The sequence below is a fragment of the Bos indicus genome, chromosome 17 (genome assembly GCF_029378745.1).
Source record: "Bos indicus isolate NIAB-ARS_2022 breed Sahiwal x Tharparkar chromosome 17, NIAB-ARS_B.indTharparkar_mat_pri_1.0, whole genome shotgun sequence".
Lineage (NCBI taxonomy): Eukaryota > Metazoa > Chordata > Mammalia > Artiodactyla > Bovidae > Bos > Bos indicus.
The window spans coordinates 34,743,504-34,769,595 of record NC_091776.1 but is presented as its reverse complement, the minus strand read 5'-3'; the positions used below and the strand labels follow the sequence as shown (position 1 = coordinate 34,769,595).

The 26,092-nt window shown below is 38.2% G+C and overlaps 1 protein-coding gene across 8 annotated transcripts in view; it reads left to right on the top strand.

Moving 5' to 3' along the window:
• Positions 1-26,092, top strand: part of AFG2A (AFG2 AAA ATPase homolog A) — a 332,309-nt gene that overhangs the window by 60,653 nt on the left and 245,564 nt on the right. For all 8 annotated transcript variants that reach the window (XM_070770143.1, XM_070770147.1, XM_070770148.1 and 5 more), the window contains exon 11: positions 11,278-11,487. In XM_070770143.1, coding sequence (XP_070626244.1) covers positions 11,278-11,487 — 210 coding nt within the window. The remainder of the gene's footprint in view (positions 1-11,277; positions 11,488-26,092) is intronic.

The window sequence follows — 26,092 nt, the reverse complement described above, 5'->3', positions numbered from 1 at the left end:
TTAATTTTTATTTTGTCCTCTTGGAAGTTGTCTGTAAAAGTTTTTTTGTTTTGTTTTGTTTTAACCTGATCATCAAGTCTTCTGGCTTCTGTAGGTGTGCAGTTTGAACTGAGTTTTTGTTTGTGCAGTTTGAATTGAGTTTTTGTTTTTGGGGTTTTTTTGGATTTGTGTCATTGTTGGATGCTTGTTCAGAAAGTACTTATTTGTACTTATTTGTGAGGGGCATTTCCCTTTGGGAAATTTATTTCACTGTTCTGTGCTTCTTTGACAGCTGTTCCTTCACTTCTAACTTTATTACTAATTTAAAATGTTACAAAACCATATGTGAGCAGCTGTTCACCATTTTCATCAGAACAAAATAAGAAAGAAAGGACCCAAATATTATCAGGAATGATTTAGGTTAGATTGTAAGAATAATTTTTTTGGTAGTTATGATATAGTGTAACTTATTTAAAAGACAGTTATAGAATTAAAAATGATTTTAAAGAGCATAAAATAGTATTTGTTGAAAGATGAAATACTGACTGAAGGAACGATAGCGAACCAGCTAGTTTTTGAATTCTTGTTCTGGAATTTTATAATTTCATGGTGTTTATTCTTCTCTTACAGACCTTTTTCCATTACTTTCTGTGCTTTAAGATTCTTCTATGCAATAGTATTCTGAAACCAATTTACATTTATTTTTAATAGGTTTCTTAGCTGTACAAAGACATTTATTTGGCATGCATTTGCTAAATAAAAATGTAAAACCTGTTTGCCTGTAGTTTAAGAAATGTGGTAATGTGTTTTAAGAAAAATAATAGAAAAGTTATGGTAATTCAGTATTGTTTATGAAACTACAGATGTTATGGCTTGATTGTCCTTAGTCTTCTATCACTAGTCCTTCAAAATATTACTATTCAGACATTTAAAATAAAAATAATACTTATGTAGTGTTTATTAGTTACCACGTGCTAGGCAAAGTTCAGCTAATGAAATATATACTAAACTTTTTGATTCTCACAATAATCCTGAAACCTTAGGTTTTGTTGTCCCCTTATTATAGATGAGAAAGAAATTTACAGAGATTAAGTAAATTGGCCCAAGTGATACAGTAACTAGTGAAAGTGAAAGTCACTCAGTCCTGGCTGACTCTTTGCGACCCCATGGACTGTATAGTCCATGGAATTCTCCAGGCCAGAATACTGGAGTGGGTAGCCTTTCCCTTTTCCAGGGGATCTTCCCAACCCAGAGATCGAACCCAGGTCTCCCACATTGCAGGCAGATTCTTTACCAGCTGAGCCACGAGGGAAGCCCAAGAATACTGGAGTGGGTAGCCTTTCCCTTCTCCAGGAATCGAACTGGGGTCTCCTGCATTGCAGGCGGATTCTTTACTGAGCTATGATGGAAGCCAGTAACTTCATACAAAATGAAGTGTATGAAGTTTTTAAAAAGTAGAATATAAAGTTCTGTTATATTATGCACAGGCACAGCCATTTGAAAGACTAGAAAGTACTACCCCACAATATTAAAAATGGTTCTTTTTAGGTGATGAGGTAACAGGTAATTCTTATATTGTCTTTCATAATTTCTTACAGGTTGTACTAGCTATAAGAGCTATAATACCTAACCTCATAAACATATGAGGTGGGAATTGGTATTATTACCTTCATATTCTAACACTTTGACATAAGTCTTTCCATATGCCACCTTTTCCAAATTTCTGTCCTCCTCATCTCACATATTTAAGAACGTTAACCTATTTTATTTTCTCAGTAGTTTTTGTATTATTTTGTGTGTAGACATGTTTTATGTCTTTAGTCAAAGACTATGTCTTTTAAGATACTTTCCTTATTCCTCTTTCTAGATTAAAAATATTTGAGGACATTATCTCTTTTTCTTTTGTGCCCTTACACTAAGACAAGTTGAGCACAAAGAAGACATTAAAGTTTATTGAATTTATTTCCCTTGTAAATTCCCCAGTGCAACTGGAAACTAATTCCTTAATTTCCAAATGTATTTTTCTCTCTTTTAATGTAACTTTCAATTATACATTTCCCCAAGTCTGAATCCTGACTGTTAAGCTTGACTTGGTTTTCTTTTTTACATCTCCTCTCCAAATCTAATTAAGACTCATTGATTAGTCTTTTTAAATAAAGTTAATATAATTTTAATCCTTTTTCCTCCATAGTAATGCAGATAACTATGGTCTCTTATAAGACTTGGTGTAGAAGCCTCTCCTCCCCATCTTCCCAGTTTTAATCCCCGCTCCACTTTATAACCACAGTGCTCTTCTGGAGATCTGATCACATCATTTTCCTTATTAAGTTGCTCTCCATTGCTCTCGGGATAAAGTATAAATTTTTTGATGTTTTATGAATCTTCAGTGTCTGATAGCTTCATATGTTGGCTGACTTCTCTTGTTTCTCTTCTTCTGGTCTCAATTCTAGCCACACTGAATTACCTTTATTTCACCTAATGTTTGATGCCTTTTTTTTTTTTTTTTTTCTTCACACTTTCTCTTTTCCATGGCATTCGCTGTTATTTTCAGCTGGCTAATTTTCTGTTCATCAGATCCCACTTTATATGTCACTTATGAAAAGCTTTTCTTAACCATCCATTTAAACTCTGTGACTACCCTTTTAGCATATACCAGGCTTTATAGTAATTATATAACTGTGGAAGTATGCCTTTTTAAGGAAATATTCCATCAAGTCAGAAACTCAGTATGGACAAGTATTATTTTGTCCCTAGGAACTAGCATAGTGTGAACAGGCATTTAAACAACATTTAATAGATTGATTGATGTTTTGCAGATGACTTTGCCTTCTATTTTCCTGAAAGGCTAGAGTTTCTGATGTAACTCCCTGCTTTCCTGCGAGTCTTAAACTTATCTTTATCTGTTTACTCTCCTTCCCTGTCATTGCTTGGGAGGATAAATACTTAACTGAAATATAAAATGGAAAACATAAGTGTGATAGAAATAGAGGAATATGAACTATCTTTCAAGAAGTTTAGCACTGAGAAAGATGGGGAAATAATAGTAGAAATAATATCAAAGTAAGGTTGCTTTGAAGCATAGGGAGAAATGGGAAATATTTGTAGACTGAGGAAAAAATACAGATTCATGTTGATGTATGGCAGAGGCCATCACAGTATTGTAAAGTAATTATGCTCCAATTTAAATAAATAATTTTTTTTAATAATATAATTAAAGCAGGAATAGCGAGAGACAACTGGTGAAGCAAGAGACCCCAAACATCAGGAGATAGGAAGGGGACGGCTTTGTTTTATCTCAGGGCAATGGACCAGCACTTCAGTATAGACTACTAGGCCATGCAGTGGCCTTGGTGTTTTGGCCTATTGCATTTCCAGTGAACATTCAGTTTTCTGGTAAGAGCATCTTAGTTTTTCTTGAGAAACAAGCCTTCTCCAGCTTTTGGTCCAGCTGACACTGTTTGCTTCTACTCTCTGATCCGTAACTAAAGAGATTATTTTTATGCTATGGATTTCCTTATCTTTTATTTTGGTGATTTCCATGTGTGTTTCATGGAGGTGCTTCAGGAGTTTAATATCTGATATTGCGTTCTTTTAAATGATTCTTTTTAAAGATTTTTTGAAAGGCTGATTAAAACCAAAATATACTCAAATGTATTAAATTATATCATATTGAAGATTATCAGATTATATTGCTAGTTATAGTTTCATATAAATCTGAGAAAACCATTTTTCTCACCATTTGTAAGCATACCATTGGATTTTGTTTTAAATGCTATTGATTAGGAAGGATTTGGTTCTATACTAACTTTTAAGAAAATTCTATCTGTATATGTGTGCTTTTGTAAATTTTTGTTATTCAGTCACCAGGTTGTGTCTGACTCTTAGCAACCGCATGAACTGCAGCACACCAGGCTTCCCTATCCTTCACTGTCTCCTTGAGTTTGCTCAGACTCATGTCCATTGAGTCACTAATGGTTAGCTCATCCTCTGTCGCCCCCTTGTCTTGCCCTCAGTCTTTCCCAGCATCAGGGTCTTTTCCAATGAGTTGGTTCTTTGCATCACGTAGCCAAAGTATTGGAAGTTCAGCTTCAGCACAGGTTCTTCCAATGAATATTCAAGGTTGATTTCCTTTAGGATTGAGTGGTTTGATCTCATTCTCCAAGGGACTCTCAAGAGTCTTCTCCAGCACCACAGTTCTAAAGTGTCAATTATTTGGTGCTCAGCCTTCTTTATGGTCCAACTTTCACATCCATACATGAATACTGGAAAAACCATAGCTTTGACTATATGGACTTTTGTCAGCAAAGTGATGTCTCTGCTTTTTTATACACTGTCTAGGTTTGTCAAAGCTATTCTTCTAAGGAGCAAGCATTCTGCTAAAGGCTTCCCTGGTGGCTCAGACAGTAAAGAATCTGCCTGCAACACAGGAGACCTGGGTTCCATCCCTGGGTCAGAAAGATCCCCTGGAGAAGGGAATGGCTACCCACTCCATTATTCTTGCCTGGAAAATTCCATGGACAGAAGAACTTGGCAGCCTACAGTCAATGGGGTTGCAAAGAGTCGAAGATGACTTGAGTAAATAACACTTTCATTTTTTGAAATATTCTTCTGGTATATTTGTATTCAAGGTATAACTCAAATAGGGTTCAAGGCATGTAATAGCTGCTCCTCATGGAGCATGTTCTCCAACAGAATGTGCTGTTCTCATTGCATAGGTACGATAATTGCCTAGTAACAACTGAATGGGTATCATGCAGCATCATATCATTTGAAGTCGTAAAAGTTGCTTCTCTGACTTATGTGTTTATGATAGTTATAAACACAGCTCTTATCCATTAGATAACATATATACCCTCCCTCTCTATATGCATGTTTGCATGTGTGTATGCATGTATGTGTGTGCTGTGTGTACGTATATATGCCACTGCTGAAAGGGATAAAAATACAAACTACTGATTTAATTAAGCAACTGTCCAATAACCTCATTGCAGATCTACTGACCATTTCTTCTTAATTATCTCTACTTTCTGATCTGTAACTTTTTTGATAGTTGTTGACTACCATCAGCAACTACCCGTCAGAGTAACAACTCTGCTGTATTCCTGCCTATAGCAGGCTTTGGCTACACAAATAATAGTTGCCGTCTGTGATAAACAGTCACTTGGATCCTAATGATGATAGCTACATGTTTTTAAGGTAGTAAGATCATGTGCACTAATCTTAGGTTTAATTTTAATTTTATTAATTGGTGAAATCAGAAATCAGTTAGGAAAAACAAAGACAAAGTAAAACCTAAGGCTGATGATGCTTCAGGGAAATATACACATATTCCTCATGCCTTTAAAATGGACGAACTGGTTGCAATAGCAAACTGGCGTTAAGATTGTTTTTCTTGTTCAGTCGTGCAGTCGTGTCCAACTCTTAGAGACCCGATGGACTGCAGCACACCAGGCTTCCCTGTCCTTCACTATCTCCCGGAGTTTGCTTAAACTCATGTCCATTGAATTGTTAATGACATTAGGTATTAAGAGACCTAAAATGTTCATGCCTTTTAATCTAGTAATCTCACTTCTTGAAATAAATCCCAAGAAAGCAATTTAGAAAACAAATAGTTAAATCTTATCTCAGTGTTATGGTCGATAATACAGAATTATCCTGGTTCTGTGTACAAAAAACAAAAACAACAGAATCCCCCCCAAAAAATGCAAATTTATTTGGAAAAAATAATCTTTACCTGATAGTAACAAACAAAACCTATCTCTTTTTTGTGTTTGTATCAATAGATTACTTGTTTTCTCACTTTTCTTCTTCTTTTCCTCTTTCCTCTTCAATGTAGGTAGCATCCATCAACCTTCCTTTTACTTACATCTCTCTTCTCATGGTTGGCAATTTTAGTTGATCTCATGGTTTCTATTGTTTGTATGAGGATAACTCTGAAATCCAACATTTCAACCCTATTATCTTTCCAGAGTTCCATTTGTGACACATATTCGACTCCATGTGTGATGTGTATTCAATTGTTAATATATGCAACTCTGTATATCCCCCCAAAAGTCTTACTTTCTCTCCTACCAATCATTTTTACTGTGGTCTATATTCTTACCAATCCATCTTGAAATCTTTAGCTTCACATTCTCCTTCTGTCTTCCACTGCCTTCATAATCCTCAGCTGTAGACCTGCAGTATTTTTCTGGTGTGTCTTCATCATCTCCATGTGATTACTGTAGTTCAGGCTTGCCTTTTTTTGGTGGGGGGTAGGGTGCTTCCCTTTTCATACTGTTCATACTGTTCATGGGGTTCTCAAGGCAAGAATACTGAAGGGGTTTGCCATTCCCTTCTCCAGTGGACCACATTCTGTCAGATCTCTCCACCATGACCCGCCCGTCTTGGGTGGCCCCACAGGCGTGGCTTAGTTTCATTGAGTTAGACAAGGCTGTGGTCCTGGTATGATTAGACTGACTAGTTTTCTGTGAGTATGGTTTCAGTGTGTCTGCCCTCTGATGCCCTCTTGCAACACCTACCATCTTACTTGGGTGTCTCTTACCTTGGGCATGGGGTATCTCTTCACGGCTGCTACAGCAAAGCACAGCTGCTGCTCCTTACCTTGGAGGAGGGGTATCTCCTCACCGCCGCCCTTCCTGACCTTCAACGTGGGATAGCTCCTGTACCCTCCTGTGCCCGCGCAGCCATGCATGGAGTGGGGTTGGTCCTCCCGGCCGCTGCCCCTGGCCTCAGGTGTGGGGTTGGTCCTCCCGGCCACCGCCCCTGGCCTCAGGCTTAGGGTAGCTCCTCCCTGCTGCCGCTCCCTGCCTCGGGCGTGGGGGCATGGGGTAGCTCCTCTCGGCCGCCGCCCCTGACCTTGTTCGCCAGGTAGCTCCTCTCGACCGCCGCCCCTGACCTCGGACATGGGGTAGCTCCTGGCCAGCTGCCCCTGACCTCGGACTTGGGTAGCTCTTCTTGGCCGTTCCTGCGCCGTCGGAGCCTGGCACTCTTGGCCGCTGCCCCTGACCTCGGACATGGGGTAACTCCTCTTGGCTGCCGCCCTTCGGTCATGGGGTCCTCCTGGCTTCTGCCCCTGACCTCGGACGTGGGGTAGCTCCTCTTGGCCACGCTTAGTGCCCTGGTCACAGCCTCCGCCGCCGCTATTAGTGTGCGGTCGCAGCTTCAGCCTCCGCAAGACCTTTTAGAATTAATACCGAAAAAAGATGTCCTTTTCATTATAGGGGACTGGAATGCAAAAGTAGGAAGTCAAGAAACACCTGGAGTAACAGGCAAATTTGGCCTTGGAATACAGAACGAAGCAGGGCAAAGACTAATAGAGTTTTGCCAAGAAAATGCACTGGTCATAGCAAACACCCTCTTCCAACCACACAAGAGAAGACTCTACACATGGACATTGCCAGATGGTCAACACTGAAATCAGATTGATTATATTCTTTGCAGCCAAAGATGGAGAAGCTCTATACAGTCAACCAAAACAAGACCAGGAGCTGACTGTGGCTCAGATCATGAACTCCTTATTGCCAAATTCAGACTTAAATTGAAGAAAGTAGGGAAAACCACTAGGCCATTCAGGTATGACCTAAATCAAATCCCTTATGATTATACAGTGGAAGTGAGAAATAGATCTAAGGGCCTAGATCTGATAGATAGAGTGCCTGATGAACTATGGACTGAGGTCGTGACATTGTACAGGAGACAGGGATCAAGGCCATCTCCATGGAAAAGAAATGCAAAAAAGCAAAATGGCTGTCTGGGGAGGCCTTACAAATATCTGTGGAAAGCAAAGGAGAAAAGGAAAGATATAAGCATCTGAATGCAGAGTTCCAAAGAATAGCAAGAAGAGATACGAAAGCCTTCCTCAGCGATCAATGCAAATAAATAGAGGAAAACAATAGAATGGGAAAGACTAGAGAGCTCTTCAAGAAAATTAGAGATACCAAGGGCACATTTCATGCAAAGATGGGCTCAATAAAGGACAGAAATGGTATGGACCTAACAGAAGCAGATATTAAGAAGAAGATATTAAGAAGAGGTGGCAAGAATACACAGAAGAACTGTACAAAAAAGATCTTCACGACCCAGATCATCACGATGGTGTGATCACTCACCTAGAGCCAGACATCCTGGAATGTGAAGTCAAGTGGGCCTTAGAAAGCATCACTACAAACAAAGCTAGTGGAGGTGATGGAATTCCAGTTGAGCTATTTCAAATCCTGAAAGATGATGCTGTGAAAGTGCTGCACTCAATATGCCAGCAAATTTGGAAAACTCAGCAGAGGCCACAGGACTGGAAAAGGTCAGTTTTCATTCTAATCCCAAAGAAAGGCAATGCCAAAGAATGCTCAAACTACCGCACAATTGCACTCATCTCACACACTAGTAAAGTCATGCTCAAAATTCTCCAAGCCAGGCTTCAGCAATACGTGAACCGTGAACTTCCTGATGTTCAAGTTGGTTTTAGAAAAGGCAGAGGAACCAGAGATCAAATTGCCAACATCCGCTGGATCATGGAAAAAGCAAGAGAATTCCAGAAAAACATCTACTGCTTTATTGACTATGCCAAAGCCTTTGACTGTGTGGATCACGATAAACTGTGGAAAATTCTGAAAGAGATGGGAATACCAGACCACCTGACCTGCCTCTTGAGAAATCTGTATGCAGGTCAGGAAGCAACAGTTAGAACTGGACATGGAACAACAGACTGGTTCCAAATAGGAAAAGGAGTACGTCAAGGCTGTATATTACCACCCTGCTTATTTAACTTATATGCAGAGTACATCATGGGAGAAGGCAGTGGCAACCCACTCCAGTACTCTTGCCTGGAAAATCCCATGGATGGAGGAGCCTGGTGGGCTGCGGTCCATGGGGTCGCTAAGAGTTGGACACAACCGAGCGACTTCAATTTCACTTTTCACTTAAACGCGTTGGAGGAGGAAATGGCAACCCACTCCAGTGTTCTTGCCTGGAGAATCCCAGGGACGGGGGTAACCCCAGTGGGCTGCCATCTATGGGGTCACACAGAGTCGGACACGACTGAAGCGGCCTGGCAGAGTACATCATGAGAAACACTGGACTGGAAGAAACAACCTGGAATCAAGATCGCCAGGGGAAATATCAATAACCTCAGATATGCAGTTGACACCACCCTTATGGCAGAAAGTGAAGAGGAACTAAAAAGCCTCTTGTTGAAAGTGAAAGTGGAGAGTGAAAAAGTTGGCTTAAAGCTCAACATTCAGAAAACAAAGATCATGGCATCTGGTCCCATCACTTCATGAGAAATAGATGGCAAAACAGTGGAAACAGTGTCAGACTTTATTTTTTTGGGCTCTAAAATCACTGCAGATGGTGACTGCAGCCATGAAATTAAAAGACGCTTACTCCTTTGAAGGAAAGTTATGACCAACCTAGATAGCATATTCAAAAGCAGAGACATTACTTTGCCAACAAAGGTCCGTCTAGTCAAGGCTATGGTTTTTCCTGTGGTCATGTATGGATGTGAGAGTTGGACTGTGAAGAAGGCTGAGTGCCATAGAATTGATGCTTTTGAACTGTGGTGTTGGAGAAGACTCTTGAGAGTCCCTTGGACTGCAAGGAGATCCAACCAGTCCATTCTGAAGGAGATCAGCCCTGGGATTTCTTTGGAAGGAATGATGCTGAAGCTGAAACTCCAATACTTTGGCCACCTCATGCAAAGAGTTGACTCATTGGAAAAGACTCTGATGCTGGGAGGGATTGGGGGCAGGAGGAGAAGGGGACTACAGAGGATGAGATGTCTGGATGGCATCACTGAGTCGATGGACGTGAGTCTGGGTGAACTCCGGGAGCTGGTGATGGACAGGGAGGCCTGGCGTGCTGAGATTCACGAGGTCGCGAAGAGTCAGACACGACTGAGCGACTGAACTGAACTGAGGGTGCTTCCCTGGTCACTTAGCTGGTAAAGAATCTGCCTGCGATGCAGGAGACCCTGGTTTAATTCCTGGTCAGGAAGTTCCCCTGGAGAAGGGACAGGCTACCCACTCCATTATTCTTGGGCTTTCCTGGTGGCTCTGCAGTGCGGCAGACTTGGATTTGATCCCTGGGTTGGAAAGATCCCCTGGAGCAAGCCAAGGCAACCCCCTCCAGTATTCTGGCCTGGAGAATTCCATGGACTGTATAGTCCATGCACAAAGAATGGTACAGGCCTAAGCAACTTTAATTTTCGCTTTACTTTTTTTTTTTAAAGAATGTTTGTGATAGATCTTTAATTGTTCTCTCTGAAGACACTCTCCTCTCCAGTGAATCTTGTCAGAGAAGTCTTTCTGAAGCACAGATCAAAGAATATTGCTTTCTAGATTAAAAACCTTCAAAGAATTCTTATGAATAAAGAGATTCTTGAGCTCCATCTAGTCTTCAGCGTTCTCCACTAGATGGCTTGAAGTTGCTTTTCCTTTTTTAGAAAGAAGAACTTTCTTTTCTTTTCTTTTTTGATTTCCCTCTCAAGTCTTTTTTTTCTCTCATATTCTTCATGTTTCCTTCTGAGCCTTTCATAATTTTTTGGCTTCTACCTAACCATTTTCCTATTTTCATATTTATGGATTTCATCCCTGTTTCAAGAGTTGGCTCTCAGATTTACCTTCCAGCTGGGAATAATCTTTTCTTCCTGGGAACGCCCAAAGGATTTTTCTGTTTCTTTGTCATTGTGGTTAGTATACTTTGCATTGTACTATGGTTATTTATGTGTGTGTTACTGATATTTGTTAAGTTCTTTAGGATCTGGATTTATGTCTCGTCTATTTCCTGTGGACTTTATATGATATGTAATGCATATTTATTAAGTACCTAAACATAACGAGCTCTCTTGTTTGGGGAACATTTTGGGAAGAACAAAATTTTGAGAATTCTTATTAATATACCGAAGGCAGAAAAGTTTATATGTTCCATAAGGACCTACAGAAGTGTATTTGAAAGTAATTTTGCTTTCAGGAAAAGAAATATAAGAAATTAGATATGTAGATTTGACCTTGAATCACTGATTCAAACTATTTTCAAACAGATGAAAGCTAGTTTTTAAAGGCATGTAGAATAGAATATAGACTTAACAGTATATTCAGTTGTTTAAACAGTTACTTATACAAGTAAGACTTGCAAGAAGTAACATTTTGGTTTTCTTTAGTATTTCTATAATACGCAGCTCACATTTTATAAACTCCTAGTTCTTAATCTTGTTGAGAATTTTTTAAGGAAATTATTGATTTTTAAATAGTTCTGTTTCCTTTCTTGTATACATATGTTTTAAATTTTTTGTTTGTTTTGCAGGTATCCTGGTCAGATATAGGAGGACTGGAAAATGTCAAGCTGAAACTGAAACAGGCTGTGGAATGGCCCTTGAAACATCCTGAGTCTTTCACCCAAATGGGTATTCAGCCACCCAAAGGAGTTCTTTTGTATGGGCCACCTGGATGCTCTAAAACAATGATCGCAAAGGCTTTGGCCAATGAGAGTGGACTGAATTTCCTGGCTATAAAGGTAGGGTTTAAGTTTATTAAATTGTTACTCTCTCTTCTAGCAGTCCACCCCCCCCACCCCCCCCGACCCCCAATTCCTACCCTTAGGAGAGCATGGAAAGCCATCTTAAGGAGTAGTTGATTTTTTTTTTTTTTTGAGGTTAATGGCAATGTAATATAGGGAGATGAGAGATAAATAAATTAGTGCCTATAATCAGCAAATCATGGTTTTGTTTCTTGATTTTCAGTATTTCTTACACTCACCCATATGTAATAGAAAACAATTTTCTTTTTTTTCTACATTTTTAAATTGTACTAATCACTTTTGCTGAACCATGACTTAAATATGAATTTAATAAATTTAATATTTATAAACATATTATTTTAAAAGAACTCAGATACTTTATATGGAAAAAATAAAATTTTAATAAATATTTTTCTAGTCAGAAGGTATATATACATTGTTTATATTCTGAAACATACACACACATATTGTTTGTTCACTGCATGCTAAGTTGCTTCAGTTGTATCTGACTGTACAACCCCATGGACTCTAGCCTGCCATGCTTCTCTGTCCATGGGATTTCCCAGTCAAGAATACTGGAGTGGGTTGCCATGCCCTCCTCCAGGGTATGTATACACACACACACACACACACACACGTATGTATATAAAGCCTTAAATTCATCTCTTTAGACTTTATCACAGAAATACATATTTAAATATGTTAACCATCAAAGTCATTTAGAAAAAAAGGCACATGATAATTTATTTTGATGTTTTCAGGGAATTTTTTCATAATAAAATGTTTTATGTCTTAAAACCTCCTCCAGGGTATGTATACACACACACACACACACACACACGTATGTATATAAAGCCTTAAATTCATCTCTGTAGACTTTATCACAGAAATACATATTTAAATTTGTTAACCATCAAAGTATTTAGAAAAAAGGCCCATGATTATTTTGATGTTGTCAGGGAAGTTTTTTCATAATAAAATGTTTTATGTCTTAAAACATTGAAATCATTGGCAGTTTCACAATTATTTTAGTATAAACATTTCAGAAGGTCAGTCTTTTATTAATACTTTACTGTTGATTCTTGAACAACCTAAGTTTGAACTATGTGGTTCCATTTATACACAAGTTTTTTTTTTTTTTTTAAGTAAATACTATGATATTACATTATCTACAGCGGATTGAATTGGCAGATATGGGGGAACTGTGTATATGGAGTTATACTTAGTTATAATTAGATTGCACGGAGGATCAGAGCTCTCACCCCCTCATTTTTCAAGGATCAGCTGTACTTTTTGTGGAATGTTATTTAGATGTATTTAGGCTGTTTTCTTTTTAAGAATCAGTATCATTACAGTCACTAGTGTTTGCCTGTTTTTTTTTATCTTGTGGAAGATATTGGATATGGATTTGGGGAGGGGACCATTTTCACCATGATTAGTTATAACTCACAACCACAGTTTTAAGGGTTGCAGTTTTAAATGTTGGAGTAATGAGTGATTTTGAAATTTCCAGAGACATCTTGATTTCTCTTTAGTCCTTGTTCTCTTATCTTGTGGTAATGAACATGGCCATTTTACTGGCATTTCCTCCTTTTTTTTTTCCCCTGTCATCTTCATTTCTCTATGTTACCTTCCACAACTGTATAGTCATAATCTTTGAATTTTTCCTGTGTACTGGATACCTGAAACTTATTTAATGAGGACTTAGCTCACAGTTATTTACACTTGAATATCAAGGAAGAAAAAACATGTATATTTCCTTACAAATTAGAATCTCACTCTTTTGTGATTGAAGATAACAGTTGCTACCAGGACTGCTTTCTGGCCTACCCTAGGATTACTTAGAAATCTATTTATTACAATTTTTAACTATGAAACCTTTCATAACTTTATAGTTTCACTTTGGTCTTTTTTCATGCTGAGAAAATAGTAAAAAGATTTTTTGTAAGGTTTATCTTGGACACTGTTCATATAAAATAACCATGTGTTAACTTATAAATGCCTTTCATTAAGTATTTAATTCTTTTAGGTCACATACACAAAAGATACATGACGTTAAGAAATTTTCTTCATAAGTTGAGTTTGTATTTTCTTAGGGAGGGTTACATATCCTACTTACTAATTTTTATGTAATGTGGACTTTCATTCATTATACAATTTCGTGTACTTTGAAGGTATTAATTTTTGAATCTGGGTGGAGGATATAGTTAATGAACAATGGATGTTCATTTACTGTTCTTTCAGATTTTCCTATCTGTTTAAAAATTACAAAAGAAAAAATTAAGAACACAAAAATAATTTGCTTTTCTATGCATTTTCATTAGTTCTTTCATCTTGGTTTGATTAATTTATGAGAAGAGTTAAAGTAGCTATGGGCTTCCCAGGTGGCGCTAGTGGTAAAGCACTTGCCTGCCAGTGCAGGAGACATAAGAGGTGTGGACTGGATCCCTGGTTCAGAAAGATCCACTGGAGGAGGACAGGGCAACCCACTCCAGTGTTCTTGCCTGGAGAATCCCCATGGACAGAGGAGCCTGGCAGGCTACAGTCCACAGGGTCGCACAGAGTTGAACACAACTGAAGCGACTTAGCACTCACAAAATAGCTGTATCATACAGTTTATGTATGAGGAAATCAGGTTAAAGAAGTTAGGGATTCATGTTGTATTCTTGCAAGTTTTATTTTCCTGTGAAAAAGTTGTCTTGTTTTCAACATAGATATTTGTTTTCTATGGGATTTAAATATTATAATTAAATTTGAACTTATTTCAATGACAAATCTTACACGTTTTGAAAGTGACCAGAAAAAAATAGATACTGGTATTGGGAGACCTAAGTGTTTTGGATATATGGGAAAGAATAAATTCCCTAACACTTTTTGCAGTGGTGATTACCTTTAATTTACAAGATAAAGACTTTTAAAACTTTAAATGTTTCTTTGTTAGTTTATGAAAGAACCCTTTAGCTCCCCCTGTGCATCTTTTCTAAACAGTGATTACAAGATTTATATTCTGCTCAGAGTTAAGTCTTCACCTTGGCTTGTGTGGGCTTTTAATATTCTTTGGCATCTCTATGTGTTTTTGTACAGACTGTAGCACTTGACATATGCTTAACTTTAGTTTGTCATCTGGGTCAATTACGTCAAAATATTTTCCAGTTGAAATTTCCTCTCTGCTTCTCTCTTGCTTTTTGTCTGGAGTGCTACAATAGATTAATTACCCTTGAATAGCTGGGCTATTTCACTTTATGAAGAACTGTTACTGATTCTGGAAGAAGGGGGGTTAGGCCTCTGACAGGGATTTTGGGCAAGTCCTTTATGAACAGTATTGGCAAGTACAAGAATATAATGAACCTAGTATATCCTTGAGTTTTGGAGGAAATTCTTTTCTGATACATCTCTCATAGAGGAATTGTCCAAAATATATCCCATTTTCAGGAAAACAAAAAAACCCACAACGCTGTATTTTATTGAAATCAGTGCACAATTCAGAATAATTACTATTGTCCATTTAACTAGATGCCCTACTATTCTGTTACCAAAGATACAAGTTAATCTGAACTGTATAAATTCCATGTCCATTTTTAAGCATTTTTTAAAAAATCATGTAGGCTAGTGTATAAATCATAGAGCTTTCATGTTACAGATACTACATGGAAAACTGCATAGATTCCTCTTTTATATACAGAATGCTTTAAGATTAGTTTCTAGGATGACAAATAAGGATAATGATGTTTAAGAATGTGAACTGACTTTTCCAAGTCAAAGGAATGGTGATAGAACCGAAATTTGATCTCAGAACTTTCTGACTCCAGAGTCCAAACTCTGAATCACTGTATAATATAATCTTCCTTTTTTTTTTTTTTTTTTTAACAAAACTAGTGTCCAGTACTCTTTTTCATTAATTACACCAAGTTACTAGAAAAGATAGTTCAGGCAGTTTCTATAGGGCAGGTTCAGAGACATGGAAAGACATTTCTGGGACCTAGTTTAAAAAATAATTTTGCTTCTCAAGGGCAAAGAAAACTGAGGAAAATAGCATAGCTTTGGAGTCGAAGTTGGTTGAATTGATAAGAAAGGGTAAGCACTGCCAAAGAAACAGGAATCTGATAAATTAAATGGAAGTTCAGGAGCAAAGACTACAGGTTGAATAATGTAAAGCTTGAAATTTACTCATTAGTATATAATTTGTGCCCTTGAAGTTGAGTGTGTTACAATGAAAAGAGCATGAAGCTGGGATTCAGATAGCTTTGGTTCAGTTTCTAATACTAGCACTTTTTAGGTCTATAGCCTTAACAAGTTCTCTAAGACTTAGTTTTTTCATCTGTATAGGCCTTTGGAGAGAATTATATTAAAACCATAAATGAAAAAGTTTTAGAGGGCCTAACTACTTAACTCCTGCATATAGTTATGACTTCCTTACTGAGGATTCAATGTGGAAAGGAGGGAAGTGAAGAGTTACTTGGTAGTGGAGAAACCTGCCTCAGCCAGGTGATCATGGTTAACATCATTAGGATTAGTCATGTTGTTAGTATATACCCTTGTATGTATGATGTGATGAGAATGGTACTTTATTCCCAAGGTCTTCCTCCCAAACACTCATAACCCATGTTTACCTATGAGAAAAACAGCAGGCAAACCCAAATTGAAGGACATTAATTCTGTAAAATACCTGACCACTACTCCTGAAACTGAGTTGCATCCAACTCTTTCGACCCCATGGGCTGTAGCCTGCCAGGCTCCTCTGTCCATGGAATTCTCCAGACAAGAATACTGGAGTGGGTTGCCATTTCCTTCTCCAGGAGATCTTCCCAACCCAGGGATTGAACCCAGGTCTCCTGCATTGCAGGCAGATTCTTTGCCAACTGAGCTATGAGGGAAGCCCCTGAAACTGTCAGGGTCATCAAAAATAGGGAAAGTCTGAGAAACTGTCACAGCCAGGAGGAGCCCAAGAAGACAGGAGAGTGAAATATACTGTTGTGGTTTCCTGGGTGAGATCCTGGAACAGAAAAGGACGTTAGGTAGAAATTGAGGAACTCTGAATAAACTGTGGACTTCAATTAATAGTAATACGTCATTATTCTTTCACTGGTTGTAACAAATACACCGTATTAATAATATATGATAAAAATAGGAGAAACAGTATGTATTGGGGTAGGAGTGAATATATGGAAAGTCTTGGTACTGTATGCTCAATTCTTCTGTAAACCTTGGATGAGTGCTCAGTCATGTCTGATTCTTTGCTGCCCCATGGACTGTAGCCCGACAGGATCCTCTGTCCAAAGGATTTTCCAGGCAAGAATACTGGAGTGCCATTTTCTCCTCCAGGGGATCTTTCCGACCCAGGGATCAAACCCATGTCTCCTGCATTGCAGGCGGATTCTTTACCGCTGAGCCATCAGGGAAGACCTCTGTAAACCTTAAACTTAACCAAAAGAAAAAGAAAAATCTGTGAATTTATTTAAGTATTAAGGTCAGTATCACAGATCGAGCCATATTATGACCTGAGTATAACTGAAGTTTAAAAGGCCAGCTCAGATTTCTGTATTGTGCCATACATGACGGGTGGAATGCAGGGAAAGAAAAGAATCATGGGGAGATTGTCAATTCCTTGGGTGAGGGCTTTGGAGGAGACCTGTTCATCACTCTCCTGTTCATGTTCCCCAAATTAGCGGAAAGTTACTGAGAAAAGCCCTTAGGAGGTTGGCTGAAGAAAACTGGGTTTGGGGCTGCTATGAGCTTGGCTATTTGAGTTCTCCGTTGAAGCCATTAAAGGTATGTTGGTTCTGGCCCCAGACCCAGACCCCAACATTATAAAGAACACTTGCCTTTAGTGTTTTAGTTACATTTTTCCTTTTACCTTGGGTGCAGATTCTAATTGAGTCTCACCAGTAACTATGTCCAGTTCCATGCCTTTTGTGGACCCTAAGTCTTTATTCTCTTTCTACAGGTTTTTATTGCTATTTGTGTTCATCTAGAGTCTGAAACCATTTGTTTCTTCTTAACTTCTGTTAGAGTTGTTTTTTTTTTTTTTTTTTTTTAATTTAAAATCTCTGTTATGTCTCCAAACAGTGTTGTCTTATGTGCCCCATACTCTTTAAGTTGACAATTACTGACATCAGAGTTAAAGACATATACTTAGTTTTAGTAATGTTTAATGCTATTAGGGAATAACTAATAGTTCTCTATTTTTCTTAGGACAGATAGAATAGTTACTCTGCCATGGTCAGAATCACAAAGTTATGTAGGAGTTAGATTGAATTTGCTTAAATTTAGTGTTATTTGTGCACTATATATGCTGCCATGTTAAAGCTGAGATACATATTAAAACCATATATGTTAATAAATTATTTTTTTTTTAGTTGAGTTTGTATCAAATTGATGTCTTGACATGAAAGTATTCTATAACATTTGGCTAAAAGTAAAAACAAAAAAATGACAATATATATACAAGAAATAAAACCTTTAGTATTTGGAATCCAAAAAGACCTAGAGAAATATAAAAGAAAAGAATGTTTTTACATTTCCAGGAAAGAGAAATAGAATATTTAATAGAAAACTTTGTTATTGTATTAGTTTAATTTTTTACCTGTGGATTTCAGTTGAGAGAGATTGATTATTTTTTCCTTCTTTTAAGTCTCCTTTGAATGAAATTTAATTCATGTCTATAACACTTAAACTATTTGTAAATATTTTACTTTTGTAGCAACAACTCAAATATATATTAAGCACCTTCTGTGTGTCAGGCACTGTACATGGTAAATGAAGTCGTTAGAAGGGCTTCTTGCTACCTACCAAAACTCATAATTCAGTGAGAATAAACAAATGAAGTAGCAAAATGATTAGCATTTTGAATCTTGATGATTAATTGTATGTGAGAAATGAGAAAGAAGTTAAAGGTGATTAAAATTTTACTTTTAATGACTGGCAGGTCATTAAAACTACACTAACTCTAGGAAGAGTTAGCGGATGAGGAGGAAAAGTAGGTTCGAGGTGGGAAAGCAGGTACCCATTTGGGATTTAGACTTGTGGAGTTTGAAATGCCTTTAGAACAGGATGACAGAGGTGTCTAAAAGGGTGTTGAACACAAATTTGTAGCTGAAGGGGGCTTCCCTATAGCTCAAACAGTAAAGAATCAGCCTGGAATGCAGGAGACCCTGGTTCAATCAAGGTGGGGAAGAGCCTCTGGACAAGGGAATGACAGTCCACTCCAGTATTCTTGCCTGGAAAACTCCACGGGCAGAGAAACCTGACGGGCTGCAGTCCATGGGGTTGCCAAGAGTCAGACATGACTGAGTGACTAACACTACTACTTCTACTCCTTGTAGCTCAAGAGAATGGTCATTTCTAGGGATGAAAAAATGGAAATTGAGACCTCACGTTTAAGATGCTGTACAGTAGTCAGTAAAGAAGATTGACAGCGTTGAGAGTGATCAATAATAATATAAGGGATTTTTCTGGGGCCAGGGAGTGTGCGTAGGAACACTATAGCTAGCTGAATTGTAGTCAGCATGGTGCCCACATTGTTAAGTTCTAAAGAAATGTGTCCTTTTCTTTTCTTGAATGAATGAATTGTGGGGAAGGTTTGTGTTATAATTTTTGAGAAAACAGTTTGGATTCTATTTCCTTCCTTGCCAGCCGCTGTCACTTTTTTAGGTTTTTTCACTAATCCAGGCATTTCTTGCCTAGTACCTAATGCCAGTTTTCAAACTCTTTGAAGTTCCTTCCCAAAGTGGCCTTTTTTGTATGCTAGTGCTGTACTTTTTATTAATTTTCAAGATCCTTTACTCACATTTCTATATGTAATTCTACCTCATGTGAGTTTGGGTTTTTATGAGCTTATTCCATAACATTTAACCATAGTTAACACTTGGGTTAACTTGCCTTCCCTAGACATTTTGGAATTTATAAAAGCTGGATATGAATTGTAAAAGCCAAAAGTAACAGGCAGGTGTCAGACACATTTAAAAGCCCTTGAGAAGACTGGGGAAAAAACCCAGTAGTGATTAAAGGGGCAAAATTGCAAGAGCATAAGGGGCAAAATTGCAAGAGCATAATCTATGACTGGAGAAGGCAATGGCACCCCACTCCAGTACTCTTGCCTGGAAAATCCCATGGACGGAGGAGCCTGGTAGGCTGCAGTCCATGGGGTTGCTAAGAGTCGGACACGACTGAGGGACTTCACTTTCACTTTTCACTTTCATGCATTGGAGAAGGAAATGGCAACCCACTCCAGTGTTCTTGCCTGGAGAATCCCAGGGACGGGGAAGCCTGGTGGGCTGCCGTCTCTGGGGTCGCACAGAGTTGGACACGACTGACGTGACTTAGCAGCAGCAGCAATCTATGACTACTGTACTTGAATTTGTGACTGGAATGGTGGAAAACACTAAAACAAAGAGATAAGTCAGGTTAGTTTCCACTAGATTAATAGAACAGTTGGACATATGTTTATATGTATTTGTGTTATTTTTGTTGTTTTATAAACTTAAGCACTTGAAATCTTTATCATGGAAAAATTAAAACTAACACCCCAATTTATGGTACTTTTGGTGGGTTTATTGATCACCCTTATCAATGAGGCACTTTTCTAACCAGGTGAAATGTGGCAGGACTATCATAACATAGTTATTTTGGCAAGTAAAACTAGAATAGAAATAACCTTATCTAGTTTTATCAGTCTTATCTATTTTAGAGATTTATTATTCCTTTTTTTGTTTATGAGCAAATGTGAGATTCTATATGTATCTAACCCTTGTAAGTAGATACTATTGGTCTCTCAAAATTAGTTATCAATAAAATTCTTTTTTTCAAAGTAACCTATGCTCAGTTCAGTTCAGTTGTTCAGTCATGACCAACTCTTTGTGACCCCATGGACTGCAACATTCCAGGCTTCCCTGCCCATCACCAACTCCTGGAGCTTGTTTAAACTCGTGTCCATCGAGTCGGTGATGCCTTCTAACCATCTCATCCTCTGTACTCCCCTTCTCCTCCCACCTTCAATCTTTCCCAGCATAAGGTTCTTATCAAAGAAGTCATTCTTGGCATCAGGTGGCCAAAGTATTGGAGTTTCAGTTTCAGCATCAGTCCTACCAATGAATATTTAGGACTGATTTCCTTTAGGATGGACTGGTTGGATCTCCTTGCAGTCTAAGGGACTCTCAAGAATGTTCTCCAACACCACAGTTCAAAGGCATCAATTCTTCAGCACTCAGCCTTCTTTATAGTCCAACTTTCATATCCATACATGACTACTGGAAAACCCATAGCTTTGACTAGATAGACTTGTGTTGGCAGAGTAATGTCTCTGCTTTTTAATATGCTGTCTAGGTTGGTCATAGCTTTTTTTCCAAGGAGCAAGCATCTTTTAATTTTTTTGCGGCAGTCAGCATCTGCAGTGATTTTAGAGCCAAAAAATATAAAGTCTCTCGCTGTGTCCATTATTTCCTTCTATTTTCCATGAAATGATGGGACCAGATGCCATGATCTTAGTTTTCTGAACTTTTTCACTCCTCTGTCACTCTCATCAAGAGACTCTTTAGTTCTTCTTCACTTTCTGCCATAAGGGTGGTGTCGTCTACATATCTGAGGTTATTGATATTTCTCCTGGCAATTCTTCAATTGTCCTTCAATACTTATTATCAATTAATAATTTATTGGAAGTTAGTGACAAAGGTTATTCATATTTCTCTTGGCGATCTTGATTACAGCTTGGGCTTTATGCAGTCCGGCATTTCACATGATGTACTCTGCATATAAGTTAAATAAGCAGGGTGACAATATACAGCCTTGATGTACTCCTTTCCATGTTTGGAACCAGTCTGTGTTCCATGTCCAGTACTAACTGTTGCTTCTTGACCTGCATACAGATTTCTCAGGAAACAGGTCAAGTGGTCTGGCATTCCCATCTCTTGAAGAATTTTCCACGGTTTGTTGTTATTCACATGGTCAAAGGCTTTGGCATAGTCAGTAAAGCAGAAGTGGATGTGTTTGGGTGAACTCCGGGAGTTGGTGATGGACAGGGAGGCCTGGCGTGCTGCAATTCATGGCGTTGCAAAGAGTCGGACACGACTGAGCGACTGAACTGAACTGAACTGAACTGAAGATGTGTTTCTGGAACTCTCTTGCTTTTTCAATGATCCAGTAGATGTTGGCAATTTGATCTCTTGTTCCTCTGCCTTTTCTAAATCTAGCTTGAACATCTGGAAGTTCACGGTTCATGTACTGTTGAGATCTAGCTTGAAGAATTGTGAGCATTATTTTGCTAGCATTTGAGATGAGTGCATCCAGTTGTGGATGTGACTGGCGATAGAAGTAAAGCCTAATACTGTAAAGAACAATATTGCATAGGAAGCTCGAATGTTAGGTCCATGAATCAGGGCAAATTGGAAATGGTCAAACAGGAGATGGCAAGAGTGAACATAGGCATTTTAGGAATCAGTGAACTGAAATTAACTGGAATGGGTGAATTTAACTCAGATGACCATTATATCTCCTACGGTGGGCAAGAATCCCTTAGAAGAAATAGAGTAGCCATCACAGTCAACAAGAGAGTCCGAAATGCAGTACTTGGATGCAATCATAGCAAACACCCTCTTCCAACAATACAAGAGACGACTCTACACATCAACGTCACCAGATGGTCAGTACTGAAATCAGATTGAATATATTCTTTGCAGTCAAAAATGAAGAAACTCTATACAGTCAGCAAAAACAAGACTGGGAACTGACTGTGACTCAGGTCATAAACTCCTTATTGCCAAATGCAGACTTAAATTGAAGAAAGTAGGGAAAACCACTAGACCATTCAGGTATGACCTAAATCAAATCCCTTACGATTATTCAGTGGAAGTGACAAATAGATTCAAGGGATTAGGTCTGACAGACAAAGTGCCTGAAGAACTATGGACAGAGGTTCATGACAGTGTACAAGAGGCAGTGATCAAGACCATCCCCAAGAAAAAGAAATGCAAAAAGGCAAAATGGTTGTCTGAGGAGGCCTTACAAATAGCTGCAAAAGAAAAGAAGCAAAAGGCAAAGGAGAAAAGGAAAGATATACCCATTTGAATGCAGAGTTCCAAAGAATACCAGGGAGAGATAAGAAAGCCTTCCTCAGTGATCAATGCAAAGATATAGAGGAAAACAATGGAATGGGAAAGACTAGAGATCTCTTGAAGAAAATTAGAGATACCAAGGGAACATTTCATGCAAAGATGGGCACAGTAAAGGAAAGAAATGGTATGAATGTAACAGAAGCAGCAGATATTAAGAAAAGGTGGCAAGAATACACAGAAGAACTATTCAAAAAAGATCTTCATGATCTAGATAACCATGATGGTGTGATCACTCTTCTAGAGCCAGACATCCTGGAATGTGAAGTCAAATGGGCCTTAGGAAGCATCACTACGAACAAAGCTAGTGGAGGTGGTGAAATTCTAATTGAGCTATTTCAAATCTTAAAAGATGATGTTGTGAATGTGCTGCACTCAGCATGCCAGCAAATTTGGTAAACTCAGCAGTGGCCACAGGACTGGAAAAGATCAGTTTTCATTCCAATCCCAAAGAAAGGCAGTGCCAAAGAATGTTCAAACTAAGCCACGCTAGCAGCTATTTATTGAAAATTAGACTTTGCCCTTGCCACCTGATCTCTTCCAACAAAAACCTTTGAATTTGAATTGCTGCTATTGTGTCTAGTCTTAAGAGGACATTTCCTTTTTTATTTATTTTTTTCTTTTTAGAACTTGAAAATCAGAGGACATACGGTTTTTAGAAAGTGTAGTATTAGTATTCTGGAAACTCAAATCCTCTATTTTCTGTCATTTAGTTTGTCTAGGACTTTTGGTATTTCACTTAATTTCTTTTGCTTTGTTTTCCTCAGGCTTTAAGTGAGATAGCTTAGAGTAAATGATTCTCCTGAAGTTCTTTCACTAATAAAATTCTGTGAGTAGCTCACATAATGTTTGTATTCTAATCTGTTGCTTATCTTTTTTGCTTATTGGTGGCTAACCATTTGGGGCATTTTCTCTAATTGTCAGCATAACGATTAAGAGGCTTCAATATCTGTTCTGTCATCTACTAAGTTGTGTGACTAAGTTGTGTAAATTACTTAACCTTTTTTTCACTTCAATATTTTTTTCTCTAAAATTATGATAAGAGTATTCGCCTCAAAGGTGTGTTGTAAGCAGTTAGGGGGATAATGCATATTAAGCATTTAGCAGTATTTCGTAAAATTTGCTGTCGCTAGTTGCTATTTTCTTCTGTTTTTAATAATTGGATGTATGCTGCTGCTGCTGCTGCTAAGTCGCTTCAGTAGTGTCTGACTCCGTGCGACCCCATAGACAGCCTCCTACCAGGCTCCTCTGTCTCTGGGATTCTCCAGGCAAGAACACTGGAGTGGGTTGCCATTTCCTTCTCCAATGCATAAAAGTGAAAAGTGAAAGTGAAGTCGCTCAGTCGTATCTGACTCTGCGAGGCCCCGTGGACTGCAGCCCCCGAGGCTCCTCCGTCCATGGATTTTCCAGGCAAGAGTACTGGAGTGGGGTGCCATTGCCTTCTCTGCAGTGATGTATATTTGACCTCAAATAGAACAAAAAGTATAGCAGCACAGCTTATGATCCCTTAAGTTTTCTGTTAGTGTTAAAATGTATTTATCTTTGAAACTGAATTTAATCTTTTAAAGTTTGTTGTACAAGAAAATAAGAAATTTTTGACAGTTGGAACTTCAAATTCAAAATTACCTTCCTTAGTGATGATGACTTCATAATTTTGGATTCAGCCAGCTACATAGTAAAAAGATCATACATGATGACCAAGTGGCTTTCTCCTAGGGATGCAAGGATTTTTCAGTATTTGCAAATAAATTGGTGTGATACACTATATTAATAAATTGAAAGATAAAAACCATATGATTATCTCAGTAGATGCAGAGAAAGCCTTTGACAAAATTCAACACCGATTTATGATAAAAACTGTCCAGAAAGCAGGCATAGAAGAAACATACTTCAACATAAAAGCCATATATGGCAAAACCACAGCAAACATTACCCTCAATGGCAAAAAATGGAAAGTATTTCCTCTAAAATCAGGAACAAAACAAGGGTGCCCACTCTCACCACTACTATTCAACATAGTTTTGGAAGTCCTAGCTGTAGCAATCAGAGAAGAAAAAGCAGTAAAAGGAATCCAGATTCGAAAAGAAGTAAAACTCTTCACTGTTTGAAGATGACATGATCCTCTACATAGAAAACCCTAAAGAAGCCACCAAAAAATTACTGCTGCTAAGTCGCTTCAGTCGTGTCTGACTCTGTGCAACCCCATAGATGGCAGCCCACCAGGCTCCCCCGTCCCTGGGATTCTCCAGGCAAGAACACTGGAGTGGGTTGCCATTTCCTTCTCCAATGCATGAAAGTGAAAAGTGAAAGTGAAGTCGCTCAGTTGTGTCCGACTCTTCACGACCCCATGGACTGCAGCCTACCAGGCTCCTCCGTCCATGGGATTTTCCAGGCAAGAGTACTGGAGTGGGTGCCATTGCTTTCCCCCCCACCCCAAAAAAAATTACTAGAGCTAATCAATAAATATAGTAAAGTTGCAGGATATAAAATTAATACACAGAATTCCTTTGCATTCCTATGCACTAACAATGAGAATACAGAAAGAGAAAGTAAGGAAACAACCCCATTCACCATTGCAACAAAAAGAATAAAATGCTTAGGAATCAGTTTACCTAAGGAAACAAAACACCTGTGTATAGAAAACTATAATAAAGACCTGTATGTAGAAAACACGGATGATAGAAATCAAAGATGACACAAATAGACAGACCAGATATACTATGTTCATGGATTGGGAGAATCTATGTAGTGAAAATGAGTATATTACCCAAAGCAATCTATAGATTCAGCTCAATCCCTATGAAGCTACCAATGGTATGTTTCACAGAACTAGAGCAAATAATTTCACAATTTGTATGAAGACACAAAAAAACCTTGAATAGCCAAAGTAATATTGAGAAAGAAGTATGGAACTGGAGGCATCAACCTGCTTGACTTCAGACTATACTACAAAGCTACAGTTATCAAGACAGTATGGTACTGGCACAAAGACAGAAATATAGATCAATGGAACAAAATAGAAAGCCCAGAGATAAATCCACGCACCTATGGGCACCTTATCTTTGACAAGGTAGGCAAAGATATACAGTGGAGAAAAGACAATCTCTTTAACAAATGGCGCTGGGAAAACTGGTCAACCACCTATAAAAGAATGAAACTAGACACTTTCTAACACCATACACAAAAATAAACTCAAAACGGATTAAAGATCTAAATGTAAGACCAGAAACTGTAAAACTCTTAGAGGAAAACATAAGTAGAACATTCTCTGGCATAAATCACAGTAAGATCCTCTATGCCCCACCTCCCAGAGTAATGGAAATGAAAACTAAAGGGACCTAATTAAAAGCTTTTGCACAACGAAGGAAATTATGAGCAAGGTGAAAAAACAGTCTTCAGAATGGGAGAAAACAATAGCAAATTAAGTAACTGACAAAGAATTAATCTTAAAAATATACTAGCAGCTCATGCAGCTCAATACCAGAAAAATAAACAACCCA